At 40.0% G+C, this 23048-nt stretch overlaps 1 protein-coding gene across 1 annotated transcript in view; it reads left to right on the forward strand.

Moving 5' to 3' along the window:
• The window catches only part of cadpsa (Ca2+-dependent activator protein for secretion a), a 223723-nt gene that overhangs the window by 108832 nt on the left and 91843 nt on the right, over positions 1-23048 (forward strand). The window contains exons 14-16 of the mRNA XM_061727983.1: positions 5292-5393; positions 5489-5552; positions 7432-7555. Coding sequence (XP_061583967.1) covers positions 5292-5393; positions 5489-5552; positions 7432-7555 — 290 coding nt within the window. The remainder of the gene's footprint in view (positions 1-5291; positions 5394-5488; positions 5553-7431; positions 7556-23048) is intronic.

The raw sequence follows: 23048 nt of genomic DNA on the forward strand, positions 1-23048 counted from the left end.
GAGCTCAAATGAGGTCATCACCTGGATGTCCTCGTCTTTGTTCTGTGGCCCGCGAGTCACGTGGACTTCATTCCCGTTACCTAAGCTGCACTATTTGCCTCATGTCTGATCGACTGTGATGTGCTCGTACATCAAATGTGTCAACATCGCAGCTGGACATCTGTGGATGAAGTGTAACAAAGATAGACGAGGGCCACACCAGCGCTGAGGGCAGAGGTCACCAAGGGCTGTCTCTCCACCTCCCACCTCCCCCTTCATCCCTCCAACTAACCCTGTCTTCCGACTGTTTCTTCATCTTTCCTTCCCTCTGCCCGGCTGACAGGCAGCGATGGAGGACTGAGACCTTTTCTGATCAGTGTGGACAGATGGACAACGGGCACTTCAGTAAGAAGAAAAAAAGAGAGGAAATATAGCTGCAAGCAGCAATCGTTGGGGTCCAAGCAGATTCACAGAAATAACAGCCCACGGACGAACTGCTTCAGTCTGACCGTCTGAATATACCGGCCTTAGTTGTCATTGTCTTCAAACAATTTGCCACAGTTCTTATGGAAAAAATTGTAACCAGTGTTTCCTGACGAGGCTTCGACGATGCATCACCTCAACTCTTACCGCAAATGGAGGAAGTTGTTTTCCCATCCTTTTCATGAAATTGTGACTGGAAAATGTGCTGATCCACGAGCTTGTGATTATGACGCTATTAGATCTGACAAATTATACGGAATCAGGGTACGTTTGAAGAAAGTGCAGGATATGAGCAAAAACCTCAATTTGCCAATTATAGCGCCTCCAACTGGCTGATGTGTCAAACTGAGTATGTTCTTAATGCACGCCATTATGAATGAGTCTATGACTATTCATGATTCACGTTTGTAAATACTGGACGATTAAATGACCTAGAATTACCCATAAGTAATGCTTACAAAAGAATCCTTGTGTTAAATTTCTGATTTGAATTTTAGGTTTGGTTAAGTTTGTATTACTACATCACAGACCAAACAGTAGCTTTGGGCAACACCCAAAACATTGATGGGTACGTTAGTTTGGACCAAACCGTCCAAAAAGAACCAAACTTATTTGCAACCTTTTATTTTGTGTCACTTCGGAGTTTCTTGTGTTTATTTTAACTTGAAAATGGCATGAAAAGCTTAATGGCTGAAACTGACAGATGTGAATACCCGTAATTTAGGAATGTCAGGAGAGGTTTTTGTTCTCACCATGTAAGCAAGATGTTAATCTTCCTAGTGTAGCCTCATCTGGTGATATTAAGACCTTTTTAATGTTCAGAAATCACACTGGACTAGAATTTATATAAAAGGTGTGGTTGGTATAATTATTGTATAATTGTCATAAAAGTACAACAGGGTTACTTTGTTATGTTAGGTGACCCAATAGTAGCTAAAAATGAATTTAACTGAAAAGTAAGGTGGAGACTCGTAAAAACACTAACGTACAGTGTCAATAGTTGATAGAGCATCTAAACATTCCATTTGACTTCTGAATTTCACGTCTCAGATGAATATGCATAGATATGCTTACCTGAAGCTCTTGGTTTTTCTTTTTTTATTAAAAGATCATAAGTAATACATATACATATGAGTGCAGATGCAAAAGAGACAGAGCTGCTCGGCCGGTGTAGCCGACGCGCCTGCAGGTCGGGACATGACACACTGACAGGTTGTCACGCATGACGGGTCCATGTCTCAGCCACCAACACTGCTGCTTCTGTGCACACACCTCGTCCAGATCAGCACCCTTACACACACACACACACACACACACACACACACACACACACACACACACACACACACACACACACACACACACACCCCCCTGTGGCTTCAGAAGCCCACTGGTCCACCAAAGTGTCACAATTTGACTTCTGTCCGCTAAAGACTCTATTTAGATCCACGATGTGTCATCACGTATCTTTAAAAAGAACATAGAAGTCGAGTACAAGATGAGCTTGGTTGAATTAACATTTTAATTTGTAAACTGAAAATGCCGTTATATTTCATTTCCTGAGCTGTTTTACATTCAAGTTTTGACAAAATTATGAACACGTTCATGTTGGTTTTATCTCTTTACATTTGTGTTTAAAATGTTGATAAATACCATTTAATGAGCTCTTCAGTGTTCATCTCATCAGCTGTAACAGATGTTACAGGTCATGATGTGTTCAGTATTACCAATACAGAACCAATATTTAAACCAATGTTTATTATTTTATTTTTTTGTCAAAGCAGAGTTGTATCATTACATTACAATTATACATACCGGTATTTCATTCAAATGTAATGAAGATAAAATGTAGGATAACATAGAAAACTGATAATTATAAATAAATAATAATAAATAAAAAAGACTTACGACAGGAAATTAAGGGAACCATTTTTATTCACAATTTAAAAACTGTTCCTTTTGGTGTAGTTACTTAGAAGGAGTCGATTATTTAATTATCAATTAATTCTGGAAACATAATTCAACCTAAATTAATTTCCTGTAATTTTTTTGCAGGAGAAAACTGATCTGAAACTGTTGTCCCATTTATTTGTCAGCAATGGCTCATTTGATTGTTGTGATCATTGGAGCTGTGAGGTCAACGGGTCAAGCAAACATGAGGAAGCTGCCAAGGAATAACATGCTGCTGGAACCTGAAAAAAAAAAGACACCCTGCAGGACATAATTAGTGTGAAAATCCCCGCTTTTATTTTCTGGCACGGTGACAATTAGAGATTGCTTTTTGCGGTGGTGACAAAACGATAAAAGTCTGGGAGCTCACGCAGCTGATTAGTCATCCAGAGTCCACTCACCAGTCATTTTATTTTACTCACCAGTGTTTATGATACAACACCATTAAATCTTTAATTTTCTTCTTTATTTTCATTTCGATTTTTGCAATTTTCTACCCCTACAGTTTCGATGCCTCTTTTACTAGCAGTGTTTCTCCTTCAGAAAAATCAGATGATCAATAAATCTTGCTTTGAAAGAAAGAGAACTTACAAACTCAAAGGTCCCAGGTACTCGTTTCCTCCTCAGCTTGATGTTGCAGAGGCCCAGAAGTGGCTGCAGCACATTCACATGTCCACGATCGCTGCGGGGGGTCTGTGGGTGGGAGGAGAGGATGTGAGGGCCGATACCGAGCAAAGCGGCATCTCTGAGAGATTCCAACACGCACCCAGCTTCTCACTGTCCAAAATGACATGTCGGGGGAGGGGTGGGCGGGGGCGGCGGGGTGGAGGTGTCATGTCCCCTGCTTCTCATCGTGCTGTCATGGCCACCAGTCCAACGTCTCCTCTGTCACATGCACTCTGCTCACACTCTGCTCAGACCCAACCATGTCACACACAATAAACACATCACTCACAAGGACGGGTTGGTGATGTAAAGCTCTGCCTGCTATTGAAACGAATCATGAGAATATCACGTAAAAATGCTGCCTTTGTTACATTTGAACTCTGTGTGTGTGTGTGTGTGTGTGTGTGTGTGTGTGTGTGTGTGTGTGTGTGTGTGTGTGTGTGTGTGTGTGTGTGTGCGCAGGGATATAATGTAGAGAACATTAGGGAATATTCTCAGTGTGCTATGTTGAGATGTGTTAACTCAAAATCCAGGATTTCCACAGACATGAAGATAACTCTCTCTTATCTTGCTCAATCACATGTAGTTTACACTAAAAAGGTAGCCTATTCCACAGCAGATTATGGTCTACATTACGTCTTGTTGGAGCCTATCTGCTTCTGATGATAGCATTCAGTTGCTGCACTGGCAGCACAGTTCAATTTCCAGCTGTGTAAAGTTGGTTTGTTCTCCTTGTGCTTGCAAGGTTGTGCCAAGAAGCGCATCCATCATAAAACCCCTTGCCAAATCTATGAGAGGGCTATGAAGCTCCACTGTGGTAAACCCCTCCATCAAGGGAGGGAAATGGCCAAATAAATATAAATAAATAAATACCCACCATTCATTTGCTAGAAATGCAATCTCTTCATCGTAGTCACAGTAATAGACAACTACACTATGTTCATAAAATAACACAAATTGTGATGATCTCTTCTCTCTTTATTTTAACACCATTAAAATGTCACAGGAAAAGTAAGTTCTCCCTAAAACGAATCAATTAAACTAAATTAAAATGAAGTTAGTAGGTTGTACAGCTGGAGTTTGGCGGGAGTTTGGCGGGAGTTTGGCGGTGTGGTGTACAGCTTCTGTGATTGACCAGATTTGATGTTCGATCTTCTTAAGAGGTATCTTCTGATGTGAACCATTCCTTACAAAGAGCAGAGGGGACGCAAACTCATCTAAGTCCACAGTTAGACAGTTAAACTGTCTATAAACTGAGACAGTTTCGTAATCTTCCTAGAAGTGGGTGCCCACTGCCCAGCTAGGATGACTCCAAAGACCCAACGCAGAGCATACGGCGTAGGTTACGCGGCGACGCGCACCGTACAGTGCACGTTGCCGCGTAACCTACGGCGTAGGCTCTGCGTCGATTTAACGTGGAACCATAATTTAGGCATAATTAGGCTTAACTAGTGTGTGCGTGTGTGACAGACGTGCATGGGACAATTGTGAAATACGGAATAAACTGCGTTCCATATTGGTAACGCAACTTTTAATTCCCAATTACGTAATGTGGCAGGGTGGAGGAGCGGCAGCCACTCAGGTGATGGGACACAGGTGTGCTGCTGGCTTCTGCTGACCTGTGTGATGCTGTGCTTGTGCACGTGTGGCGGTGTTTGGCAATGTTTGGGCGCCAGTGTAGCAGGGCGAGTGCTACGGGGGCCCGACCGACAGGATAGAGAGGACACGGAGTTTAGTGCAGAACCCTTTTATTGCCAAACACCGCCACACGTGCACAAGCACAGCATCACACAGGTCAGCAGCAGCCAGCAGGAGCTTCTCAGTCCGAACACTTGCCGCTGTCCAGCCATGCCTTATAAGGCAAGCAGGGTGGAGAGGTTGATGGGACACACCTGTGTCCAATCACCTGAGTGGCTGCCGCTCCTCCACCCTGCCACACGTAACAATTCCGTATATCAAGGGACGGGTGGCAAGCCCACTCACCGCGGCTGCAGCTCCAGCAGCAGCTAAGCGTCCTGACTGACGCTGTGCTTCAAACACAGAGGGACACGATCAGCGCTATTATAAGTATAGAAGGTGGCTTGCGCATCTTTCAAGCCCTGTTTTGTGCACAAGCGAGCTTTATAAATGAGGCCCCTGCAGTCCTGGCAAGGAATGCGGTACAAATATTTTCATCGATTGAAAAAAAAAAAAAAAAACCCTCTATGTTTCAGGCCTGACGGGATTGGTACGGTTACTGTGGAAGAGAAGGAGCGCTTTGAAGAGATCAAAGAGAGGCTACGGGTTCTTCTGGAAAATCAGATTACACACTTCAGGTAGGAATTTGATGCACAAATTGTGCAAAGAAATGCTGCAACACTGCAGAGGTGAGAGTTAAGATAAAAATCCGTCATTTTACTTTACTACTTAGGTATTGCTTCCCATTTGGACGACCAGAAGGAGCGCTAAAAGCTACTCTGTCCTTGCTAGAAAGGGTAAGTTATATTTTGAGATTCACACACACAACCACACACACACACATATATATATATATATATATATATATATATATATATGAATGAATGAATGAATGAATGAATGAATATATATATATATATATATATATATATATATATATATATATATGTATATACAAAATGTATATATGTATGTATGTTGTCTTTTGTTGTTGGAAAGCCTGTTTATTTCCCGTTTAAATGGTAATGCATCTGTAAGTAACATACATTTGTGGCAGCAGAGTATTGGGGCTGCACCTTTGAAAATGTTGCCAGATCTTCTCATAGAGGCTAGCGGGAAGGCTGCCATGACTATCAAACTACCAAATCTACCAAACACAAATTTAATTTGTTTTTGTGCAGAGGAAGAAGATGTGTAGGAGAAACCATAATGGAAAGAGAAGCCAATGCCTGTCAATGATACATGTACCCAGTGCTTTAAGTGGGAAAAAATAAGTGCCGGTACTCTCCCCCTCCAGTCATACAAATATGGGACTATGTAAATTTGTGTGTATATATATATATATATATATATATATATATATATATATATATATATATACATACCTCCTGTGTTTACCTTCACATTTCCGTTTGGCCGTGCATTTTTTCCCTCCAAGTTATTTCCGTCACAACTACGAGCGCGCCCGTATAGCTCAACGGGATGAGCAGGCGACTTGCGTACAGCGAACGCGGGTTTGATTCCAGTCGCGGCATATTTTGCACCCACTTCCTACGAGTCTGTCTTTCACTGCACCTATCAAATAAAGTTGCAAGAGCCGCATGACACCGGCCAAAGAGCCGCATGTGGCTCGCGAGCCGCGGGTTGGCCAAGCGCGCCTTTACGTCTGTATGGCAAGCTTTGAGCATCAAAACCACTAAATCAACAAATCCAACCTGTAGACTTTGGGGAGATCGGGGGGAGTTACTGACTGATGGGGAATCTGGGAAGAACAGTACCGGTACGCGCCGCACACAGTAAATAATTTCCGGTACGCTGATGGGTACAATTTAGAAGTGCCGGTACTGCGTACCGCTCCGTACCGGCCCACTTAAAGCACTGCATGTACCATCAACAGATCGTAGAAGTGGCTCACACTGAAAAATCCTATGAGTGGTTGGAAAAGGCTAGGCTGAAAGACAGCACAGAGGCTGAATCCCAACACGGCCCATGGGTCGTCTCTTGCCATTGTCTGTCGCGGGGCGGCTCAACATCTCCCCCTAGAGTCACTAACCAGTAACTACAACAACAATGAAGTGGTATCCGTGCGTGGAATCGGAGAATTTTTGCGAGTACGAGTATATGAGAGCAGTATCGGCCCGATACCGATACCAGTATCGGTATCGGGGCATCCCTAGTAACGACACAACCAAGCGTTCATATAGGTTGGATGTCCCAAAGTCCAGGTGTGGAGACACCGCCATGAGTGGTGGAGTATGACACAGCACAGATATCCAGAAGAAAGCAGCCATAATAGGGTTAGCAATACTCAGTAACAATATCTTAAAGTAGACGACAACACAACGAGCTGGAGAAATGCCACGGGTTGACATAAGAAATAGAAAAGATGTGGTCTGTGAAGACAACACTGGTGTGACTGGTTTGAACACGCTGAGCTGCACCCTCGAGCTGGGAGAGTGATTCTAGCCAATCAATATTGGTGGAGAAGTGTACAGTCAGAACAGAAAGAACGGTAAAAATACAATGTAGAGCCACACAAGCTCTCAGACCTCTGGTAGAGGATCCGAGTTTGAAGAGGGCAGCCATCCACAAGGAATGGGCATGGGTGGTGTTTTTTATTTTTATTTCATGAGGGTGTGTGTTTCACTAATTATCTTGTTATGCCTTTCTGGCAAGGTTCTAATGAAGGACATTGTCACCCAAGTCGCACAAGAGGATATCAAAGCTGCGATCAGGAAGTGTTTAGAACAAGCAGCCGTGGTCAACTATCAGCGTCTGTCAGAGTATGCAAAAATCGAAGGTAAGTTACTGCTCCATCCAAGCTCCTTCATGTTTGTGATGCTGTAGTGCTAACATAACATGGCAATTATTCCTTGACGTGGGTCTTCATATTTTAGTATTTATAGAGAATGGTAAAAATGAAGGATTTGTAATCATTTCTGACTTAAGTAAAAAAAATATTTTCTTGTGTCAAAGACATCCTTGCCACTGCACACTCCCTAAAAACTGGTGTCTGCCCTATTCTTTGAATGGTCCAGGTAGCCAGGATATTGTAACACTTAACAAATTCATATTTTTTTTAAACTCAAATGCAAAATTATAAATGAAAGTGACACAGATTTTATTATTTTTTGTTAACTTGCTTGCACTTGATTTGAAAGGCAAGTTTCAGGTACAATATCTACAATATGACATTAAGAATGTTGACGGTCTCAGATTTCAGAAGAACTAATTGACTGATTGATTGAATGTTTTTTACTGTTTATTTTCTACAAAGTGGAAATAAAGACCTCAGATATGTAACATTACATGATTGTGACGCAGTCCTTCTCCCATGGTCCAGAAGATAGAAACTGTAGAAAGCAAATCAGGATCAACTGAGGAGTGTCTTTTCTGCAATAATCTTATACAGAGGTAGAAATTGTGCGGCGTATAGGAGCCCAAAGACGTGAATCAAGATCAGGAATGTTATGCGTAGACTTTACAGTGATGGGACCTCCTGAATTGTTGGCAACAGTGGAAGAACATTATCAGCATGCACTGATAGTAAGCAATCAACAATAAGCAAAACACAAAAATACTTTTAAACAGAGGCATCAAAGGAGGAGATTGTGGTCCCAGTTATGTTTAGGAAAAGAGGCACGTTGCATTAATTAAAACATCATTTCAGGTTGCATTTTAATTAGCTAATCAGTAGAAGAAGTCATGGGATTGCAGACATGATCAGAAGATTATCGCTAAGAATCTTTGGTTGCAAGACCTTTTAAGACAACCGTTGCCAAACGGGTCACACTACAACGTAGGACCACATATTTGGAGGTATGATGAAACATTTTGCTGGGGTGATTTCACAACAGGCATCTGTGATCTTCAACAGTCCACAATTGTGCACTAGTGAAGCCTGGCACTGTCAGAAAGGATGGCTATAATTTTGCTGAGGTTATACAAGGTTTTATTTTATTCATTTTACCAAACATATCAAAGTTAATCTTTCTCATATTGGCTATACTAATATGTATTACCCTTTTAGAATTATATGGCTTTGTGCATTCATTTCCATTCAATTTAATCTGATCTTGATCTGAGTCATAACAACAGATGGACACAATGTGCTTAACATGATAACACATAGATAATATGAATGTCTGACGTTTTTTTAATTAAATTACCGACTACATGGTCTTCATGTGTCTTAGAAAAAAATAAGTCAAATGATTTTGGAAGTGTGGATTAGAGCTGTTAATTCTATTGTTCATAATTAACATTTACTGATCTGGATCATATCTTGAAAAACTTACTGGAAAAGCTGGAGAAACTGTATAAATGGAGGCAATTTACTGCTACGACTGCTCCTCTTAAAGTGGGTGTGGCAGGGTGGAGGAGCAGCCACTCAGTTGATTGGGCACACCTGTGCCCAATCAACTGAGTGGCTGCTCCTCCACCCTGCCACAGTGGGCACCAGTCCTAGATAACTCCAAAGACACAACACAGTGATGGAAATAAGAAGCAATAAAGGCTTGAAGACATCACTGGAACTGAAAAGGTCTCTGCCACACATAAGTCATTTAACTAGCAGGGTGTGCATGGCTTTGCCTGGGGTTTGCCAAAAAGAATCTTAACAGACAACAGTACGACTGGGAAATTGATTTGGGAACTGATAATACAAAAGCTGAATAGTGCTCTGCACTAAAAAGGGCAAGGCTTACCAATTTCAAAGCATGTTCTTAATGGTGAAGTATGGTGGAGTACGCGTCATGCTGGCTATGAACTACACACCATACTGGAGGAAAAACAAAGGAAAAGGAAGTCCTAAGTGTAACAACGTATCCTACAGTGGCAGGGTATCTGTCCACCGGCTAAGGTGGTGGGTGGTACAGCATGGCCCTAAGCATAGAAGTAAATCCACCAGAGAATGGCTTAAGATAGACAAAGTCTACTTTTTTGGTGGCCTAGTGAGATCCCAGACTTCACGCCCGTAGAGATGCTGTGGAATAAGAGAGACCCGTTCACATCAGACATCCTACAGATGTGTCTGAGCTGAATCATCTCTAGAAAGAGGAATGGTCCAAAGTTCCTCCTGAATGCCGTGCAGCTTGTTATGTAGGGATACCGAAAGCACTTACTTGGAGTCATTGCTGCTAAAGGAGGTTTGACAATTAATAATTCCAAGGGTTCACATATATTTTTCCTTCAGCTCAGGGAATGTTTCATGGTTTTCTTCTAAAAAGACATGACAAATGTTATTGTTTGTATCTTATGATCTTAAGCACATTGTGTTTTTCCGTTATTGTAACTTAGATGGTGATCTAATCACTTTTTAGCATAAATCATTGCAAAAAATTGCTCAAAAAACAGCTGATTCAAGTTTGCACTTTAGAGGGTAATGTAAGTGTAGCTGCTGAGGACGTAGTCCACTAAAACTAAATTCACTCATACAAAGAGTAACTAGCTGATTATTTTTCCTCCAGTTTACAGGTGATTGTCAAACAATCTTGTGGAATAATTTTTAATCTCAGTCAACGACGAATGAGAACGATATAATGTTATTGTACTGCAGTGATCAACAAAGAAGGTTGCACGTTCTTGAGTGAGTGGTACACCAGCTTGTTAAACTGGTAATGTCTCTACTCTGGTGATCTATCTAGCTTTGTTTTGACTAGTAAAACAATTTTTTTATTTGAAGAATCTCTTTTCAATGTCAGTATGGCTTAGGATGGTGTTATAATATGGTTAATAATGCACCGCCATGAGAAAGGGTTTGCCTTCATAGAGCGACACTTGCCATTGACATATGTTTAGAAGTATATGACATGCAAACAGTTCCCTTCAAAATCCATAAAGGTTCTAAGTTTGGGTTGCATCCCTTAATTTCCCACAAACATGTACAATTATTGATAATGACCTAATTGTGCTGCATGACCTCAGTCATATCCTTAGTGTTTGACTACTGTTCAATCCAAACAATTAAGCAAAGCCTATTCAGTGGCTGTTTTATAATCTTAGTCTTCAGTATTGATTGTTTGTGGAAGAAAAAAGGCAACCAATTGTGACTTAATAGTCGTGTAGATTGGCAATTAGTCAAACGGGGAAAGTACTCAATAAAACATGGTAAACACTTCACTGAGATGCACAAACCAGGATATTTAGAGATTGATTTAAAGATATTTAAATAACACCGCCAAACACTGATTTGGCGGTGTTTGATATTCCCTAGTGATTTAGCAATCAAATTGTTAAGACATTAGTGTTTAAAAAAAAAGTCATCAAATATCATGAACTAAGCTCAGATAGGACTATCATGTTGGATCATTTTACAGTTATAAAATTGATGTAACAGTGTTTGAGACCCTTGCTTTATTACACTGTATTTTACTGCTTTGTGGTAGTCCATAAAAAAACCCTAAAATCTTAAAACTTTAGACAAAATAACTTTTATTATCCTTCATAATGTAGCTTGAAAGTTGGTTGCCATGTATATTTTGTTTCTCCTTCAGCTTGTTGAAGCGGCCAGTGAATAGTAAGTGAAAATGCATTCAATTCAGTTTTGATGCTGACCTAACCCATTCCTCAGCTTCTCTTTCACCCAAATCCTTCTCTGCCTCTGTCTCCCAGTTTGGCTTGCCTCGTACTTGAAGGGATGCTCATTCTTCCCCGTTTCTCTGCCTTCCTCTTGTTTGTTCCTCCTGATTTCCATACTCATCTAATCTTGTTTCCTTGTGTATTGGCTACGGCTGGATAGCAATAGCTGGTCTTTGAAAACAACAAGACTAATAAACAAGACACAATGGAACTGCCCTTTGTGGCCATGTTATTCTATCACAAGGTCTTGATTTCTGTAAGTAGGCATCCATTTTAGGCATTCCTCACTCTCTTCAACCATTTAAAAGATGACGAAACCAATGCCAGGGAAGGTGGCTGCAACCACAATTTAACATTGTCATGTTTGAAACTGCATGTACATCCCTGGAAATAGTCTTGAAGACGGCATATGTTGGTCTTACATTTCAGTGTGTACTTTTCTGCATCAATGCTGCTGTCTTAGAAGTGGATATGAGTCTTACCAAGGGCAATGATACAGGCCCAGACCATCATCACCTTTTCCAGGTCTAAAATGCAAAGGTGAATGTACATTAACTAACCCTAACCCTAACCCTAACACCACGCATTACATGACATTGTTTTGCTCTGCGCATGTGTGTCACTTCAGGGCTACGTACCATTCACACTTCAGTGTGATGAACGTTGCATTAAAATGATAATATGAATGACTGCGCAAAAATAAATTGGATTAAAAAAATCGGATTTGAGCATTAAGACCTTCAGTGTGAACATAGCGTTAGAGTAAATGAAGCAATTGTTATTGCAGCCTATAGCAGCCCTAACCTTCAACAGTTTGCCATCTTTCAGAGGCTTGCAAACTTTTACCGTATCTTCCGCAAGTAATCTGTTAATCTCTGTTCGACTGGTTTTGTTCGGCTTCACTGGTTTTGGCTGATATCAAATATTTGGGACGGCACATACCAGGTCCATAAGTCTGAGATGTATTTAGATGTAAAGAGTAGCAGCAAACAGTTTGTAACACTAACAAACTTTAGGGCTAACATGCAAGATAAAGCACACAGTACATAGGTGCATGAAAAATCTAGACATGGAGACCTAAATAAGGCTGTAAATATGTTTATTTATAATGTAAAGTTTGACATTTTATCTTAGGGGCTCATTGGTGATTCAATCACTTTTGGAGGCAGCCCCTTGTGGTAATTTGAGGAACTGCAGTTTCTTGTCCACATTGGCCTTAGTTTTGGCTGTGACTGATATCTTCATTCATGGCAGGACAACGTGTGTGCATCCAATAAGTGAGCTCCTGGAGTGAACAGCCGGTCCTGGAGTTAACAGCGCTTCAGTTTTTGAGTGTTGGTAGGATGTCTGGTGCGAAAAGCTCTCTTGAGGTCAGCCCACAGCATATGTACCTAGGTAAGATGTGGGCTTTGCTGTCTTTTCAAAAGAGGACTTCTTATCCTGAAGCCATTCTGTTGTTAATTTACTTTCATAAATTGTCCCGTTGCCTGGTGCATCAGGACATATAGACATGCCACTCCATGATGCCAAGCGGTCCAAGCCCTGAGGCAGCGAAACAAGCCCATATCATGATGCTACCTCCTGTATACGTTACCTTTGGGCCGATGTTTTAATGCTGGTAACCATATATAGTGTATCGTTTGATCTGACAACAAAAGATTTTTCTCGTAGTGTTTTGGATTTCCAAATCTTTAAGTGTAGAGCAAAACACTTCCAGTGAAACCTCAAGTCCAACAACAGGAGCTGTCAATAATGGTCTTTGTATTCATATTGGTCTTACCGAAGGTGCCGTGGAGTGGTTTAGAAATGTCCCATTTCTTCTGCTCCACTAATATGCTTTTTTGGCATTGGACCACTGCTCAGCACAATTTACACACAGCAGATTGAGCTGGCAGGAAGTCAGACATAAGAATGATATAGAGAATCTGGTGAACTCTCAGAATCAAACGCCACAAGCATCCGCCAACCCATACATCGACTTTAGAAGAGATTAAAGCCACATATGAGGAAAGGTTTGATTAAGAAGTCACAAAGCGAATTCCACAACTCATCCATTTAAGACATTTAAAACATTTTAACTTATAGCTTTTTAGAAAAGCAGAAGACTGCACACTTCTCATGTGGTCTTGAAAGTTTTGTTAATCAAACAGATGTCACGAATGGGGTGGATAGGACCCAGATGTAGGATACAGGAGTGTTTTATTAACCCAGTGCTTCTCAATCCTGGTCCTCGTGGGCCCCTGTCCTGCATGTTTTAGTTTCCCTGCACCAACACACCTGATTCTAATTAAAGGTCCTCATTAGCTTGTCACCAAGGTCTGCACAGCTCTGTTGATGACACAGGTACTTTTATCACGGTGTGCTGAAGCAGGGTAGCATCTAAAACATGCAGGACAGGGGCCCACGAGGACCAGGATTGAGAAACACTGTATTAACCCAAAGCGCTGCTGAGGTAGGATATTGCAGGATTGCAAAGAAATCCCAATTGCACAAAACCAGACCGGAAACACGAATGATGAAACAGTACGGACCAGCAGGGAGCTGGGGCAAGACAAGACCAGATATACACAGAAGGGTTGATGAGACACAGGTGCAGACGATCAGGGCAGATGGAACCAGGGAAGTCAAGACGTAACTGAAACACAAAGACCCAGGTTTCAAAATAATACAGGAACTAAATAGCCAAACCGTGACAACAGATCCAGTCGAGGAGGCAGCACATGGAGGTGGTATGCTTTCTAAATGCTCCCGTTGAGACCTGACAATGGGGCAAAAGAGCTGAAAATACAGACCACTGCTCTTTCAATCCCTGTGAGACTCAAGCGTCATGAATCCAGCCGACACGGCAAACACAGTGCTTTTGAAACCCTCCTATTGAGACCTGAGGACAGAGCACAGTTGTTACCAAACTGCAGCAGTTCTGTTGGTGAAGGACTGGTGGACATGTTTTGTCTGGTGTAGGAAGAATAATCTCAATTTAAATGTGAACAAGACAAAGAGAGCATGAACTAAGTCAGATAGTTTTGGAGAGGAAGTGGAGGTGGTGGAAGAGTATAATTACCTCGGTGTTCACCCGGACAGCAGACTGGACTGGTGATACAACACGTACAACGCTGTTTATAAGACAGGACAGAGCAGACTTTACCTCTTGAGGAAGCTTAGCATCCATTGTAGAAGTCTGTCTTCTGCCTTTCTAGTCATCTTTGCTGAGAGGCCACTTCTAGAAAGAGTAGCCACGGTACTAAACTGCTTCCATTTATTTACAGTTTGTCTTTCCGTGGACTGATGCTTCTATGACCTTCTCCATATGCAGGTGTTGTGAACAGTAAATTTCAGACATGGCTTCAGTCAATCAATATAGATCCTAATCACAACTCCAAACTTATTTCATCAGCTTTATTTTTAGGTGTCACAACTCCAGTTAACTTTCACATTACTTTTCATTGAAATAATGTAAATATTTAACAGGTGTCACATGTGTAATTACATATATTTACTATTGTTTGTGTGTTAATAACTTGTGCGTATCGTGTTCCTTTATGTTTGGGACTTAAATGAAGATCATATCATATTTAATGTAGCTAATGCAGAAAATGGGTTCAAGGTAGGGTAAGGTCAGTCTTGATGCCGTCACACCTGTTGATATTTAACAACACACGATGGGGAGCTAGCTCACTCTTCCTGCCACAGGTGCTCCCTGAGAAAACACAAACACAGCCTTCCTTGTATGCACACAAATGATGAAATGGTGATTAGTGGGCTGAGGTCTGTGTGTGAAGAACAGCTTTTTGGTGAGGAGCTGGAAATAACAGAGAATGCCTTACCCTACTAGTAAATATATCACGAGTGAACGCCAACAAGGAACGTGGCTTCTTTTTAGTCTGCTTTCTTTCTGACATGGTAAAGTAGAAGGCTCACTCACTGAACAGCATTCATTTTGCGTACTCATTACGTATATTTATTAACTTTCACGTTATAAGTCACCCCCTTTGTAGCTGTGATATTGCCAGATTCCAGAAATCTCATTGCTTCCAGTAATCTTTCCTCCCAGCGACTGTGCTCATCCCCTCTGACCCTGGCTTCTCGCATGCCTCGGTATCCTCCCTATTTCTCCGTAGGGAAAAAGAGAGAGATGTATGAGCATCCTGTCTTCTGCTTGGCGTCTCAAGTGATGGATTTAACCATTCGTGAGTACCTTCCTCATTTCCCCTGCCAACATGCCCTTGCATTTTTCTCTTGCAGCAAATATGCACGCCAACCATCACCACTGGTCTCAAGTCCTTTGTGGTACCTGGCATCTTTTGGTTTGGCTGTCTGTTATTTTAGTCTGTAAAGTCAACTTGGTACCGTCCAGTAAGTTTCAAGTGACTAACAGCGCTGCCTTTCTGTGAGCTTATTGTCTGTCCTTCTTAAACCACCTGGTCTGTGTCTGTCTGCGACTTGAATGCATTTTTACTTTGCTTGTGTGAACTCCTTTTTACGTGTTTAAGGTCAAAGCACAGCACATTCAGACAGAAATCCTGCAGTCATTCCTGAAGAGATTTTGAGACATTTGTTGTTTAAATGAAACCATAATGAAATGTAGAAATGTAATGATAACACAAATAATATTACAAATAATATTACAAATAATAATAATAATAATAATAATAATAATAATAATAATAATAATAAATAGGAAAACATTCTGTCACATTTCCTTATAGTGTACAAAGGATGAAATAAAGATGGTTTGTGCTTTATTTTTTTCCCTTCTTTTGAAGTTGACTCTATTTGCAAAATACAGGTAACTTTAAGAAGTGACCTCCATCTTTAAGGCAGAAATAAGTTACACCCGGTTGCTTTTGACATGATCTGATAGTTTCTTGTTTTTTCTGACTGTCTTCCTTTTAAATCTTCCTAAAAAAAACCTCCATTAATATTCATCTCTTCTCTCACCATCTACCTGACAATTCCCCTCGTCTCCACCTTTTTCACCATCCTTTAAACCTGTCTTCTGTTTCTGACTCTTACTTAGAAAAGAAAAAGTTGAGCTGTATATCTGACCTCTACTGGCCGTATATTCCTCAGAGAAACATGATCTTTAAACTAAACCATTGTTGACCTGCTACAACCTTTCAATACAGAAAAGAGTGATTTAAAAGAAGGTATATGAAAAAAATAAATACATAAAAATCACCTCCAAAGAGTTAGGATGCTGTGTATCTCATAGCCCTCTATTTTATTCACAATACAATACTGTATGTATATATATATATATATATATATATATATATATATATATATATATATATATATATATATATATATATATATATATGTATGTATATATATATATGTATATAAAAATGTTGGAAGTGGGTGTGATTTCACCATTGTATTATAAATAGCTAGAAAGCTAGAAAAGTAAAAGAAAGACCCAAAGGACATAACTTGCAGCTAATTAGGTAAACTATCAACAGGCTGGTGACATGACTGGTAACAGAAATATCATCAAAGTCTTTGAGAAGTAAAGATGTTCACTAATCTGTGAAAACACCTTGTCATATAGCCGTGAGAAATGTTCAGAATGATACTGTGAAGGAAAAAAAGTTGAAACTCGGTCGCCTGTCATGATCTTTGGACCCTAAAGAGACATAATGTTTCTGGAAATCACCGCCTGGACTCAGGAACACTTCCTAGTTGGCCTCCCATCCACAAATGCAGGTTGAAGCTTTGACAAAGAAGCCATATGTGGACAGACCCACAAACACAACTGTCTGGGCCTGAATGGACCTGGTCAAAGCTGAAAATCATCCTGTTTCCTTTTTGGAAGTCATGGACGCCTTGTCGTACAGAATACAATGGAAATGTATCATCTGGCTTTATATCAGGGCTCAGATCAAAGACCTGTGTCTTTGATGTTATGGGATGCATTAGCTCTGCAGGAATGGGAAGACTGCACATCTGGAAAGGAAACATTCATTCTGAAAGTTATTTTCAGGAACCCGATAACAGATGTAAGAGCTATAACCCGATATCAGAAACAGGACAACATTTATCCCTCAGAAAACTCCAGGAAGTAGTTCTTAAGTTCTCAGATGCTACGATGCTCTCAGATTTCTACGCTCACAGGTCACTTTATTTCACCTGTATAGCAGGTAAAGTGGTAAGTGTATGAGCTGTTGATGAAAGAAGAAGGGATGTGACACGATGGTAATCGTCGGCTTGTCCCAACCTTTGTCAGTCTTGTTGCAGCCGTCAAATTCAAATGATATATTTTCATTCTTAAAGGAGCTTGAGGCAGGATTTATGAAAAAAATTTGTATACGTTTTAAGTTTTCTAGTAATAATGTCAGATGAAGCGTTCCAAACCAAAAAGAATGAGCCCTCTAGTGTATCTCTCCGTTGCCTTGAACAGGCTGTGTGCTGCAAAATGTGCTGCAATTGTGACCGGAATTTCCCGCGCTGTCCTGCGGATGTGACGTCACATGACGCTGCATGTGCGTTCTTCCCGTTCTCCCCGTTCTCCCGTGCCGGCTTTGCTGTTGGCTGCAGTACCCCCGACAGCCGTCGTGGCGAAGGGTGGCGCTAGAGTCTCATTTCTTAAAAGGAGCCTCATGCTCCTTTAAGATGACCCATTGTCTTGGTTTAAACATTTAATAGCTTTTCAATGTTAGGCTATAAATAAAATATGGGTTTATGAGATATCCATTGCATTCAGTTTTAATTTATATTTTAGTTTCTAATAAAAACTACAGCTGCTGCTTCATGTCGATGAACTGGTGGGGAGTTTTGTCATACTAGTTTGTCATTAAGCAGGCCATGTATTTGTGTGTGTAAACCCAACCTGTTGATCTGTTCAAGATATTGACCTGCATATCCCTCAGCAACACTTATCCACTCTTATAAGCATTCCCACTTGTGAATGATGATAATTCAACAACAGCTACTTTTGTTAAAATTACAGTCCCAAAGAACGAAAGAATACTGTCCGTGGGTTCTGTTTTTGGGTTGACTTAGCTCTGAAGATAAGGAAAGTTATATAACGACACAGCTCGGAGTAGTACAAATCTTCTCGCCATACAGTGTAAAGGGATGAGAAAAATATGGGAACCCTTGAGAGTTCAACTTTTTCCCCTATCTACCGTATTTTCTGGACTATAAGCCGCTACTTTTTTCATAGGTTTTGAACCATGCGGCTTATACAAAGGTGCGGTTTTTCTGTGGATTTTTCTTCCACCGCTACGGGGAGTGCTAACCGGAATTAGAATGAAAACTAAGAAATAAATGCAAAGAAGAATACGCTACTTCTTCTTTAGCAGATAGAAGTAGGTAGAAGCAGATTTCAAACAGATAAATAGATAAATAAATATCGGTTATTTTCTCTTGGTTCTGTCCCGTTTTAATCAGCAAAGTTGCTGCCGTGTTAAAAGACACTGTTAGGAAAGGATCTATTTAGGTACAAACATGTACATCATTTAAAGTTCAAAATCCTTCTGTACATGTAGTAAATATCTAATCTAACAACATAAATATCTGTGGCTTGCATATCTTTTTTTTTTTTAAATAGAGCAGATGCGGCTTATATACAGGTGCGGCTTGTATATCTTTTTTTTATTATTTTTTTAAAAATGGAGTGGATGCGGCTTATATACAGGTGCGGCTTATAGTCCAGAAAATACGGTATTTGCTCTTCAAAACACAATCTTGAAGTTACAATATTAAACAAACAGTGTGGTTAAGCTGATGAGTAAACAGTTATAATTCTGTCTTTACTGAGCACACACATTCAATATTCACTGGGCTGCTTTAATGATAAAAGACCCTTGAAACATTTAAGTTCAGACTACCAGATATACATCCACTTCTTGAAGTGGTCCAGTCAGAAATGATGTTGAATGACCTATGGGAGCTGTTCAAGTCGAACATTCTACAAATGTGTCTGAGCTGAATCAGGAACAAACAGTCTTCCTAAAGTTGAGCAGGTCTCATCCAAACATACTGAAAAGGCTTGTTGGAGTCATTGCTGCCAAAGAAGGTTCAACCAGCTGTTATATCCCAGGTGTTTTCTCTGTGTGCACATTAGAAACACCAGAAATTACAATTCTGAGTCTATTATTGTGACTAGGATGAAGATCAGGTCACATTTTTGAGGAAATAAGTTCAGAAAACAAGTTTGTTCTCAGGGATTCCCATATTCTTTTTTTCCTTTTACTCTGTATTAATGGAATTGACATATTAGCCCGTATATAGGCACTTGATGTTGACTTCCAGCAGATTCAGGGTGCCAGCTAGCTCCGCTGGTTAAACAGGTTCCCCTATGTCCCCCATGTCCCCCATGTCCCCCATGTCCTGACACTTTGGTCTGGGTCTCCACCTACACTGCTGAGAAACAGGTTTTATTTAATTTCATATAGTCAGATATGGCAAATTTTTTTTAAAACTTTTTTGTATTTCAGTTCAAAGTTCAGGCAGATTTACAGCTGAGTTGCTGCTAGCAGGCTAACATTGCAGAGGCTTAAACATACAAACCACATTCCCATAGAAGATGGAAGGATATTTGAAAATAAAACAAAAATATCACATCTATTATTAATTGATTTAAACTTTTATTAAACAGACCCAAGTTTGAGCAGTAGTGTACAAGTAACACCTTCCTGAACCATTCTACAATCAACAGATTTATCCGTGACAGTGGACTGAGTGTTTAACACAGTCCCACACTGCACCAACAAACCTCAGCTGGAACTTTATTCCACAAACAGGAAACCACATATTAACTCTGTGCAGAAACACCGCAAACTAAATCCAACTTTGCAAGGCTAGCTGAGGGTTTGAGTTTAACGGTGGTACCCTATGAGATGTATGAGTCACACATTGTTTTATACACAATTGCTTTGACACCTGTAGTTTATCTTGCTGCTCAACTTAGATTGATATCATTTGCAATGTCAACAAAAAAAAGTGTTTGTTTTTCATAACACAAAAATATTAATTTCCCCTAACACACATATTTTGTTAATGAAGTCATAAATCTGTGAAATGCAAATAAAACCTTTTAATTAGGCCACATCTATGCTGTACTAACTTCAACAGCCCTGAATTTAGCTTGCTTGAATTTAGCGTAAATTGGAGCCTAATTTCATATTGCCACAAGGTAACTTTAGTTCTGTGCATACTTCGGGTTTCCATAGTTAAACTACAAATTAGCTGAACTTGAACTTATTGTGCAGGTTCAACTTGAAATGTTGCAGTTTAGGTGTTGTTATGTCAAAGCAATGTTGGGATAGCTATATGCTAAGTTACAGTGCAATTAGCCCCACCTATGCCTGAAGATTTTCCTCTCCGCTGCTTGTTTAATAATGTTCTGAAATTGACATGTTTTTTCTTATTAACCTGTTTCTTTGGGTACAAGATGATTTTCATGATTATCCCAAAGTGGCTCCATTCTCGAATAATTTGATTTCTACTTTTAGAGTCCCGGCCAGCCATTTAATGCCTGATAACTTCACCTCTGTGTTGTAAGTGAGAAAGCAGAACTTGCTCTCCTGATATATGAGATAGAAGGATGACGTGGAAACACTGTTTTATGTTTTTGTGTTTCCACTTCAAATTCCATGAAATAATCCATACGATCATGTGAAAAGCTGGTACCCCCTCTTTTAATCCTTTTAATAATGATTGATTTTTTTTTCTAACATTCGTTAATGCACAGCTCTCTTAATGTCTCGCCACATCATTTAATAGGGTTACAGTGGGGTTTGACTTTTAAATTACAGCTCTTCTGATGTGTTTGGGAGCATTGTCACTGTCATTGAATTGAATTGTTCCACGATACAGTTTTATTCTAGTTTTAGCTGTTGGACAGATGTGTTACAACATCTCGAAGATCAGTGAATTAACCCAAACATCAGAAGATGAATTCAATTCAATTTTCAATTCAATTTTATTTATATAGTGTCTATTACAACAGAAGTTGTCACGATGTGGTTGGAGTAGGACCCAGATGCAGGAGAGCAGGAGGCAGTTCCCAAAAAATTGTTTATTTCTACAAAATCAAAAACCAAAGCGCTGCTAAGCAGGATACACAGAAGGGTTAACGAAACACAGGTGCAGATGATCAGGGCAGATGGGAAACAGGAAGGTCAAACAAGAACTTAAACACAAAGGCTTCAAAATAAAACAGGAAGTAACAAACCGTGACAGAAGTTGTCTCTAGGATCTTTCCAGAGACCCAGAACATGACCCTCAAGCAATTATTACTAGGGGTGTAAAATTAGCATGTTTGCGATTAATTAATTACAGGCATATTTAGCGTGTTATGTTTTTTAATCGCTTATCTATTTTTTAATCTCTAACTTTATATTTTCTGTTTGCGAGTTGCCGTTATTATGAAATCTGTGTCTGTGCGGTGGGATGCTTGTGGGGTGAAAAACTATGTTAATTCACACTTGAAGTGGAAATTGATTGGCTGTCCCTGTGTTTGGGCGTGTTTAGCAGATACTGATAGAATCCCATTGTAGCTGGACAGGGATGGGGAGGAACGGTGAGTTACGGAGAAGAGAAGTGAAAATGGAGGAGCATGTGAAAGTTGTCGGTCCAGTGAATGGGGAATTTACATTTCTAAAACGCCCTGACGTTGATAAAGGTAGATTGACATGTGTTCTTTGTGGAAAGGACATTGCTTATCACCGAAGCAGCTGAAGTTTAGCCACATAGACGCAAAGTACCCGGTCGCGAGCACAGCTACAGCTAACGTTAGCAGCAACGATGTTACCACAACTACGCTCTTCACCAAACTAGACTCGAGGAGAGCAGCCCGCGAATGCGCACGTCTGCGACAGAGGCTGGCGAATGTTCTTGCCGAGTGGATGTAAATGGCTAGGACTGCTCAATTCTGTTAAAAAAATTAAAAAAAAAAACTTTATAAAGCCACTTTTTGATATTATATACATGTATCAATCTTTTGATCTGCCACAATTATGTAATGAATTTAGAGAAAAACACCTCAATTTGAGGGCTTTTCTCAGCAATTTTTACGTGATATTAAAAAGAGATTAATTATATTAAATAATTACAGATCTTAATTAATTAATCGCTCAATTTTTTCAATCGCTTGACAGCACAAATTATTACATAAACATAGTTAAACAAAGTTATTTTCACCTAATACTAAGCCCCACTACAACAAGACTGTTCTCTCTTTTTTATTTTTTTACACAAAAATAGATTGGATTAAAAGAGGGGCCACTAACTTCTGCACATGACTGTAAATACAGTTTACCATCTACATTCTAATGCCTTAAAATTCATAATCATCCTTATACCATGGCCTCTGAAATATAAAGCTGAAATATAGCTGTTTTACATGAAAATCAGCACTTAGTTTATTTGATTCCACTATCTGTCACTCAGAAGTACAATAAAGTATTTTCTGGCCATAGTATAATAACAGTCATTTCACTGAAGGTGAGCAGGTCAAACTACCATTTAGCAGCCTCAACAGTGATGAGCCAACATATTTTGACCATCATGTAATGCTTGTCAGAATTTTGGCACCTAACAGTAATAACACTTTCGGTCTTCACTCAACAGTCTTTAAGTCTTGTCCCAGTACATCCCGTAACATCTTGTTACTGTGTAATAGCTGAAGAAGCTCAGGTCTTTGCGCCTTTACGATATCCAACATATTGACTACGAGAACAAACTATAAGCATATTATATCACCGTTG

This window comes from Cololabis saira, chromosome 8 (assembly GCF_033807715.1).
Source record: "Cololabis saira isolate AMF1-May2022 chromosome 8, fColSai1.1, whole genome shotgun sequence".
Lineage (NCBI taxonomy): Eukaryota > Metazoa > Chordata > Actinopteri > Beloniformes > Belonidae > Cololabis > Cololabis saira.